Source organism: Phaethon lepturus, unplaced genomic scaffold, assembly GCF_000687285.1.
Source record: "Phaethon lepturus isolate BGI_N335 unplaced genomic scaffold, ASM68728v1 scaffold55443, whole genome shotgun sequence".
Taxonomy (NCBI): Eukaryota; Metazoa; Chordata; class Aves; order Phaethontiformes; family Phaethontidae; genus Phaethon; species Phaethon lepturus.
The window spans coordinates 4,774-14,713 of record NW_010529404.1 but is presented as its reverse complement, the minus strand read 5'-3'; the positions used below and the strand labels follow the sequence as shown (position 1 = coordinate 14,713).

General features: G+C 46.4%; 1 protein-coding gene across 1 annotated transcript; it reads left to right on the top strand.

Annotated features, from left to right (window-relative positions):
* Positions 1-233: 233 nt before the first annotated feature.
* CCR7 (chemokine (C-C motif) receptor 7) lies at positions 234-1,721 on the top strand. Its single transcript, XM_010283913.1, has one exon. It carries the CDS (start codon positions 341-343, stop codon positions 1,343-1,345), a length of 1,005 nt encoding a protein of 334 aa, XP_010282215.1. The 5' UTR covers positions 234-340; the 3' UTR covers positions 1,346-1,721.
* Positions 1,722-9,940: the final 8,219 nt, after the last annotated feature.

Below are 9,940 nucleotides of genomic sequence, written 5' to 3'. Positions count from 1 at the left end.
TACTTTGACTGAGCACTAACCATTTCTTGTGGCGTTCCCACTCTGAGCCCCAAAAAAACCCCAAACCCCACATACCTACGGGAAACGTTCTCAGCCACGAGACCTTGCCAACTCTGTTCATGATGTTGGCATGAGCCAACACTTGGGAACTCCCCAGGACTCCTCTGCGGCTGGGTACTCTTGCCTGCTTCACAGGCCGGCACCAGGCTCGCTCCCTGCCGCAGCCACGGAGGGGCACGGTACCTGTCCCAAAACATGCCTCTTTTCTTCCCTGTTCTAGTTATGCGCTGGGAACAATGTCACCGATTACTATGACTCCAACACCACCATCGACTACACCATGTTCGAGATCCTGTGTGAGAAGGAGGAAGTCCGTAACTTCCGCGCTGCCTTCCTCCCAGCCATGTACTCCCTCATCTGCTTCACGGGGCTGCTGGGGAACGGGCTGGTGATGCTCACCTACATCTACTTCAAGAGGCTCAAGACCATGACAGACATCTATTTGCTGAACCTGGCTCTGGCAGACATCCTCTTCCTGCTGCCCCTCCCCTTCTGGGCCACAAGTGCAGCCATGCACTGGCGTTTTGGGGAGTTTGCCTGCAAAGCCGTCTATTGCATCTGCAAAATGAGTTTCTTCAGTGGGATGCTACTCCTCCTGTCCATCAGCATCGACAGGTACTTTGCCATCGTTCAGGCTGCCTCGGCCCACCGCTTCCGTCCCCGCATGATATTGATTAGCAAGGTCACATGCATCCTCATTTGGCTCCTGGCCTTCATCCTCTCAATCCCTGAGCTGGTTCACAGTGGTGTAAATAACCCAGACAGCCATCCCCGTTGTTCCATCATCGCTAATGACTTGCAGACCTTCAACACTGGCATCAAAGTGTCCCAAATGGTTTTTGGCTTCTTATTTCCCCTACTGGTCATGTCTGTTTGCTACCTCATCATCATCAAAACTTTACTCCAGGCCCGAAACTTTGAGAAGAATAAAGCCATCAAGGTCATAATTGCTGTGGTAATTGTCTTCGTTGTCTTCCAGCTGCCCTACAACAGCGTCATGCTGGCCAAGACCATCTCAGCCTTCAACCACACCACCTCGTGTGAGGAGAGCAAGAAGCTTGACGTGGCGGACGACGTGACCTACACTCTGGCCTGCTTCCGATGCTGCCTCAATCCTTTCCTCTATGCCTTCATTGGCGTCAAATTCCGCAACGACCTCTTCAAGCTTCTGAAGGAGCTGGGCTGCCTGAGCCAGGAGCGTCTCTGGCAGCTCTCCACCTGCCGTGAGAGCAAGAGGTTCTCCTTTGCCATGGAGACAGAGACAACCACCACCTTCTCCCCATGAGCCAAGCTCCAGGCAGGCTTTCACCAACCTGGAGTAGTTTTGTACACTTCCTCTATTCTGAACGACCGGTAGAGCAAGACCTGCCACTACTGTAGGCAAGGCAGCTGTAAGAGGAAAACCCAGGAGCCTCCCCATATTTCAGGCAACGAGCACCACTAGCATCCATCTCCCATGGATGGAGAGACTTCAGTAAACCTGTGACAAATAGCAAAGCAAGGGAGAGGGAGCCCAGCGTGTCTAGAATATATCATGTCATTTCACCTTTAGTCCTTCCTAGTCAAAATTGAGAAATGCTCAAAATAGAACATTTTCCCTGAAAAGCAACAAATACCAAGAGAAACAGACATTTGTGCAACAGAATTGCTTGTTTTAGAGCTGAACTGTTGCTTTTAACAAGACTGCCTATTGCTCTTCCATACCCACGAAAATGATGCCCATTGCACTGATTCAGCCTTCAAGACAAAACAGCACCAGCAGCCTCAGGCTCCAAGCTTAATCCAATATGCAATATAAACTGTGAAGTATCCTAGCACACAACTCTCTGCCCTGCCTTCCCCCGTGAAAAGTGAGAAATTTCCGTAACTAATGCTAAATCTATATGAGACACGTAATTTCAATAACTTTGTGTATTATTGTGGCGACTGTCACGTTCGTCAGGAAAAGTACAAATCCCACTTCACTTCCGCCTTTATCTGGTGTTTCACCCATAACGAAGGCGCATCCTAAGGAGCACAAGTTATTCAGCCCCAACATCGACTTGCATTCTTTAGAAATGCTGCTCCACTCTGGAAATAAAGGCTCCTTTAGCTCCTGAAAGGTCACCTGCCTGCACAAGGCTGATGCAAGGGTAGCTAGCACAGTTTCAAGTCAAACCTTTTGCACAAAGACAAATGAGTTACAAGCTCCAAATAACCAATGTCTTCCCAATCGCCAAGCATACAAACTTGAACTAAGAAACAGACATTTCTGCACCAATCCAACCAGGTGCCTAAAGTACATTTTTATCGCTCAGCCATCCAGCTTGTCCCAACGTCGTCCTTACTCCTGACGTGCTGAGGGACCGTTCACTCACTCGATATAAAGCATGTGTTTTAGTCGGCTGGTGCCAGAATCCCCAGAATTTTAAAGATTCAAGCCCAGGGCAAATCCATATGCATTTCTTAAGGCAAAAATGCTCAAATCTGGGACACTGTTGTGTCCATGGTCCAACCACTTCAGTCTGCTAGTAGCTGAAGCTTGCCTGTACCTAGCTTTATCGGCTGCTGCAGACACAGTCTGCCGATTTTCACATACGCATGGGGACCTTCTGTGCTGTTGCTTGCTGACCTCAAGAGATAAACAGGAATGTGGGTTTTCTTCTCCCTTCCCAATCAACGTGTCTTTCTAGAAGAACTTTAGCAGCTGGCTTTTAAGCCAGATATATATTTCACTTATAAGCTACTGAAAACGTGTTTTGCATTCATACTGTCAGTGCTAATAAAGATGCCGTTCACTGTGGTTTGATTTAAATGCAAAGGACAATCACGTGTTGAAGGTTACTGCCAGGGTCACGTACTTGAAAGGAACACGGCAGCTGAACAACAGATTATTGTCATGTAAAATAAGACCTTGAAAAGAAGCCCAGAATGTAATGCCAGTTGGTCCTTTTACTAGAAGAGCGAAGATTCCGGCCGACCCTGGGAACTGCTGCCGCGGGACATCGGAACGTCAACTGGGGAGGAGTTGCTGTAATTGTTTGTGCATCTGTTCTCGACTCGCATGCTCTAATCCCCGCAGCGCACGGCTCCCCGCAGAGCCAGACACCGGTGCCGAGAGGTCTTGGCCAGGAACCCTGGCGCTGAGCAGGAGCAGGCTAACCCAGCAGAGGCACACAGCCTCACCTCCGGAGCAGCAGCTCAGCAGTTTTGTGGAAACTGTACGGCATGTTCCAATGGACATACAGAGCCATGCAGAGCAAGACACGCTTACTAAAAAAATATTTATACTTTTTTCAATATCACCCGTGGATCCATTAGGAATGATACAGGGAATCCTCTGGAGCATAGGTCAAAAAACATTGCTCTAGAGACACGAGAATTAAAGTCAACCTGCCAAGGGAGGTATTCAATTAGCTGGTCTTGAGACAATGTTCCCAGTTACATAGCTGGCTGCCATCATCATAAATTCTTCTTCATAAATCATTTGGCTCTGGGGTGTGGGATTTTGGCAAGAGCTGGGATTCAGAAAGAAAGCACATTCTGCTCCACATTACCTGTCTGCACTGAAGTACAATCCCATCCAACCATTTAACGCATTTTCTTTTCTAACGCCCATGTAACGTGTACAGAAGTGCTGCTTCTCTGTCCTATGAAATGGGGGGTTACGACTGACACTGAATAGTCACTTGTTCTTGGTTTATTCCTATAGTCCTCTGAGGAAAGACACTCAGCTAACAAGAACTTTGCCAGAACAAGGAATACCCATAATACAAGGTCTTTTTAGTTTTCTTCATCAGTAACAATATATTCTTAAAGTATATTCATATACATAAAGCTGCTTTACACAGGAGAAGTTAAATATGTACATGAATGTACCCTGAAAATACACTGCTTTAACTAAAACTGTTTATGCAAAATACATTCACCTGACTTATTCTAGCAAGGAAAATTGCTTCACCAAAACATGCAATTGTATTTGTCTCCTGTTTGATAAAAGCCATTCTCCTCCTAGAAACTGAGAAGTTTTCAGGTCTTTATCGATTAGATGTATTCTAAATAGGAAAACATGCAGCTGCTTCCATACAAATGAGATACTAAAAGCATCACCTGGGACAGCTGCATCTGGTGCCTCCTCAACAAGACAGCGGTGACTCCAGAGTGTATGGCTTTTCCTTTTTTTTTTTTTTTTTTAAAGTTTAACAGGCAGAACAAGCCTGCCACTTATTTAGATGAATCATGTTAACATCGGCCTAAGATCCTAACTTGAGATTCCCCACTGAAGTCTGAAAACTGACTGTATTTTGCTATTTGTGGAAAATAAATTATAAGAATTTAAAAAAACTTTGTTTTTCCATTGTATTTCCTCCACAGGATGCATCTTGTATCTATCATAATAGTTCATATCACATCCTTCTGGTCCTGTCAAGAGCTGTTTGTTGATCAAACTAGCTTCATATCAGTACTGCTCTGCAGGAAAAAGAGCATGTAAAATAAACTAAAGTAGGAAAAAAGTTGGTTTACTTAATCTGTAACAAGTCATCAACAGAATAAGTACTACTCTTTATTTTAACTATTAACCCAACCATCTTAACACCGCTCCACTACTGGACCTGACGGCTACTTATTAATGTTTATGTGAAAAGCCTTTGTTACAACATTTTGTTGTTTACTTTTAAATTTAAAAAGGTCAGTAATGAAATACCATATTACTGTGCAAATTGCTGACAGGGAGAGGCAGTGACCGCCGCTCTGGTGCCTAGAACACCTACATACAAGGTAAGAGCAGCAATTGCCGAGCTAGTCGAGATGAGCTGTCTATCTAATCCAGCTCTGCAACGCACCACGCCAATGTGCCACGGTTAACGTGCACGGAACATTTCTTCCTGACCTCCCCCGTTAATTTATGCCTCAAGGTACATGCAGATGATCGATACCCTTTACAAAAAGGGTCTTATAACTGCGGCCATGGAATCAAAGAGGAAGGAACCTCAAAGAAAACCAGAGGACATGAAGTTGACATTTGAGTGCCAAAACTAAGGACCATTTCTGCTTTCACCAAACAGCGCACATCTCCCACGGTTTCTCCCTAGAGAAAAAGTATTGGGCTAGTTTCAGCATCCAGCTCAGAGGTTCAAGCAGCAATAAGGGGCGTCTCAAGACCATAGCACCACAATACAACTCTAGATAATAACAGCCTAAACCCAAGGCTCCTTAAATAAACATTAGGTCTCACTTACCACAAGTAGGTCAGAAGTCTCAACTGCCCCGAGTCCAAGGAGCTCACTTGTGCAAGAGATGCAGCCTGCTGAAACAGGAGCTCTGAACTAGAGCACACAAAATATTCAACAGAACTGGGGATTTGCAGAAAGCCACCATGCTTTTAACAGTTCCTGTGCTTCTCAGAGGCCACTGTGAAAGCTTTCAAACAGGGAAGTTCCTGAATTTTAAGAAAACAGAGACTCCAACTTGCAACCCTAATTTAAACCAGCAAAACTCAGCCCACCAAGCAACCATCCAAGATCACACCTTAGGCCACAAATATCCCTGCCAAATGACTCAGAACCTGTTACAGAAAAAAGGCCCATTTCTAGGATGGATTTAACCCATTTTAGTGCCTTTCAGCAGCAAGACAAAGAAGTTTCCTCTTACAGTTCACTGTGGGACTAGGACCAACCTCAGTTTTAAATCTTCTTTACAAAGTCAATTAAGAATGCCTGGCCCTCCTTACAGAAAGTTGCCACTGGTCTCCAATGAACTACATCAAAAGCAGGAGAGACATCTACCACCTTAGTCACAGCCATGTGGACTCCAGGGGGTTCCTCCAGTCCCTTCTCCAAGCCGTTGTGGGAAACATCTTGGTTGCTCAGAAGCCCTGGACTACTCATTGCTCTGAATAAAGTATCGCTGCTAATCATTCCTCCTTCCCTGCCAGTTCTTTATCTGTGCGCAGGTGCTGGTGTGTATTTTTAAGGTAGGGTTTAAGAGCTCTCAGTGTCGAACAGATCTGGGCTGGGTGGGAGGTAAACTGGAATGAGGCCTCACTAAACGCAGTTTGCTCCCATCCACCTCAGAGCAGGCACTGGTTTGTCCTCTCCCTTCTTGCGCTGTCCCAGGCGCTGCTTCCCATCGCTTGCCGGTGAATGAACTGCTTAATATGACGGTGAAGGGGAAGCTTCTCCAGGCACAGCTGTGGTTTCTGATGTGCCACCTGGGTAGCTGCGGGAGGGAAGTCCTTGTCACCCTAAGAAAGAATGAGCTGGAGTTAAGTGAGGCAAACAAACCCTAAAAATAATGCACGGGGGTGATGAGGAAGGGTGGTGGCACACTGCAATGATCAGAATAGCTTAGAGTGGGCTATGGTTTCCTCTCCCCACATCTTCTTTCATGGAAAAATAACCCAAACTCCAGTTCTGGAGGTGGAGGTGTCAGAACTCGGGGGAGAACTCCTTGCATGACCACCTACCTTCCTCCCCGGCTTGTCAGCAGAGCTGCCTTGCCTGGGGGTCACCTCTCCCCAAGAAGCCAGTGGTGGGTTTTCTCTCCACATCAGGGGACTTCTCCCCTCCTACCTGAGCCCCTGTAAGATGGATCTGGGGAAATTTAAGTCAGCTGCCCCTTGTATCATCACAAGCAGCTTCTTAACCTCAAAGCAAGTAGACCAAAGGGCCTGACCAGCCTGAAAAGCAGGGACTTTATACGGATTAGAAGGCAGCAGGACCTACTTAGAGCCTACTATTGGTGTAGAGGACAGGACAAGAACACACAGTTAGACTATGAAGAAAAATAACCACATGAACAGCATCATGCTGTATTTAACAGCAGCAAAATCTACTGCTAGACCACCTCACCCTCCTTAGAGCCCCTAGTGCGGTGACAGTATGCTTCGGGGTGCTGGAAAGGAGAAGAGAATGGACATGTAACATAGTGAATAACTCTCTAGCTTGATGTGGCTGACCATAAAAACAGAAGATACACAAAGGGACGGGACCTTAACATGGTTTTGCTGAGTTATTCTTAGACACGCTTCCCAAAATGGGCAGTGCATTCCTCTGCTGATCAGTATTAATAGCCAAATGCACAGTACAAAAAGGTAAGAATGAGAAAGACGGAAGAAGATTAAAAAAAGAGGTGGCTGGCTAGAGGATAAAAAAAGATTACCTAGCAATATTCACTCTCTACCAGACCTTCTCCTGCTTGACTGCCCCTTTGTGCTGGCATGAACCTCCAGACTGGCACTGAGCGATTCACCCAAGGATACACAGCCAAGGTCACATCAATGTTTGCCTGTTTCCCCGTAGTGGTGCTGTAAGGGGAATGGAAGTTCAGCCTGATCCAATGGTCACAACTTCGGACAAGACTTAGAAGATCTGGGTCGCATCCCTAGCTCTGCTCCTCAGTGACCTGAGTCAATCCTGAACTTCTTCCCCAAGCACTAAACAGAGATAAAATGTCACATGGCAAAAGTAGTAACAGGAGTACCTACCTCTGTTACTAGTACCACGTATGGGAGCCTTCCTGCCCTCGTGTTGAAACAAAAAAGTAGACCTCTTGTGTTTAGATTTTGCAGAAATTGCAAGTTTTCAAGTATGCACACGCACTGCTCCAGGCAGCAGGATAACCTATCTTCAAATGCCATCGAGTTATTTTTCACTCTCATCTTTCAGCAAGACCCCAGTTCTTCACAGAGCTAAAACTATTACCCAAGCAGGGAGTCAAATGTATCTTCTTGATATTAAACAAATAGCTGTCACTGCCACAGCTCGTTACAAAAATCTTATTCAGGTCTTAACAAGTACGGAGACTTTCGGTTCACCTTTACCGCATGCATGGCAGATGCGGAGCCAATCTAGCCATGATCTCATGTGTTTGTCATTGCTAAACCCATGCAAATCTTCAGCTTGCAGGAACCGAAACTCTAACTTCCCTTCCTGCTGCTTTGTGTTTTTTTAATTCAATTGTCTAAAATAAGATAGCAAGCAGATATTTACTTTCCTTTCTTTGCTGATGAGCACTGTTGCACAAAACCCTAACTCTTGAGTGATTATGTACTTTACTAGGAAATTTCCATGACTGAAGGCCAATTCTAATGCCTAGAATCATCCTGCAGGAGAAGAATGACCAAGTAACTTCCAGTGCAATACTCCAAAAGGCATTCCAGGATTCAGAGTCCGCACACACCACCCTGTACCAAAATCAGGGCTTCTCCCAGCGATTCTAATTCCTTCTTCATTAACTATGAGCGTGGTCTAAAATCCACTGAAAGCAAGAGAACCTTTCATGACAAGCCTCTGCATCACCTTGGGAGTTAGTATAAACCTCTGTCATGTTATGCAACATGACAGGGAAGAGGAGGTAAAACCCCAATGGCGATATATGTGCAATATATGTACTTCTCAAAAAAACAGCAAAGGGGAACCACTTAGTATGTTCTCCCCTAGGTGCTGAGAGTTTTACTGACTTTGCAACACGAGCAGACGGATTTCATGTAGGTGTCTGTTAAGGCCTGAAGAACCCCAGAACTGCTGCAGCAGCCCCATGCAGGGACAGGACGGTGACAAATGCAGCTGCTTTTCAGTCCCCACCTGTCCTGAAGGCTGCGCAAAAGCATAAAACTCAAAAGCTGTACTCCTCTGGGATGATGTCCTGGTTTATACCCATATAACGACCAACAACTCCGAGTGGCTGAACGCTCCAGAGAAGGAAAAAGGTGCTCTTAAAATGATCTTAACTAACCAGATACTAAAAAATAAAATCTTCACAAGCAGAAGTGACTAATGAGTCAAAGTGCCTTTTCAAACGATTCCTTCAAGCCTTTATTTCCAGGAGACACTAGAGCATTTCACACACCCAGCAAAGGCAACCTATTTCCCACCCGTCTGCAAATGAAGGTGCCGAGCTGGATGTCCTGATCCCACGGGCCTTCTTGTGGTCTAGAAATTTAGGCATTCTGGTTTATCAATGTGAATTACAAGAAAAGTAAATATTCCCCTCTGCAGCAGGAGCACACTACCCCACCACGGATGGCGACTGGTGGGTACAAAGGCCTCCGCTCTCCCCGGGGTATTGGTGTAACTAGCACAGGTAGTCACCACAACCTTGCAGGTTTTGGCAGTATACCCACCACTTTGCATCTTATTATCGGGGCAGCACCCATCTCTATGTGAACATTAATGTGGAAGGAGGTGTGAACGCACACGTGCGTTCACATCTGCATACGTCTCCCAGCAGAACTGGTTTCAGACTCCGGGGGCTATCGCACCAAAATTCAACACCACCGGAGCAAAACCTCATCACTGGAGCTGCACGAATAGAAGCTCATGTTTTTAAGGGAGAGTTGACCGATTCCCTTGGAGATAACGTGTTTCTTCTTCTAAGTTTTGGCCACACCAAGCAGTGAGAATGAATGTCTACTCCTGTGCCAGGGCGGGGAGGGGGAGAAGGAAAAACAAGTCTCTTTCTGGATGACTAACACAGCCAGCAGCGATTGCCACGCTGCAGCTCAGCCCTGCTCTTCAACACGGAGTTGCACAAGACTCCTTTGAAGAGGTTAACACATTCGCAGCTCTGCCTTGCCAGAGGGTCACAGGTAGCTACAGAGCTGCTGCTCAAGCCCCATGACCGGACCGCAGGCAGAGGGTAAGAGGCACTGAACGTCACACAGCTGCGCCCCAACGGACACGGCTTCCACCAGGCTTTGGGTGGGATTGCAGCAGGCCTGGCAAGTAATCAGATCCTTACAAGACTCATCAAAGTGTCTTTATTGCCAGCAGCTTCTGGCGGGCCTCCACACCCATCTACAAATGAGCAACGCCTCACGTGCCAGCACCGCCTGCACAACCTAACAAACGGCCGAGAGGCGTGCAGCCGGGGACATGGAGACTGTTCTGAAGCATGCTGC

What these genes read in the sequence shown, in the direction of transcription:
- CCR7 (XM_010283913.1), top strand. Translation starts at nt 341, where the DNA reads ATGTTCGAGATCCTGTGTGAGAAGGAGGAAGTCCGTAACTTCCGCGCT.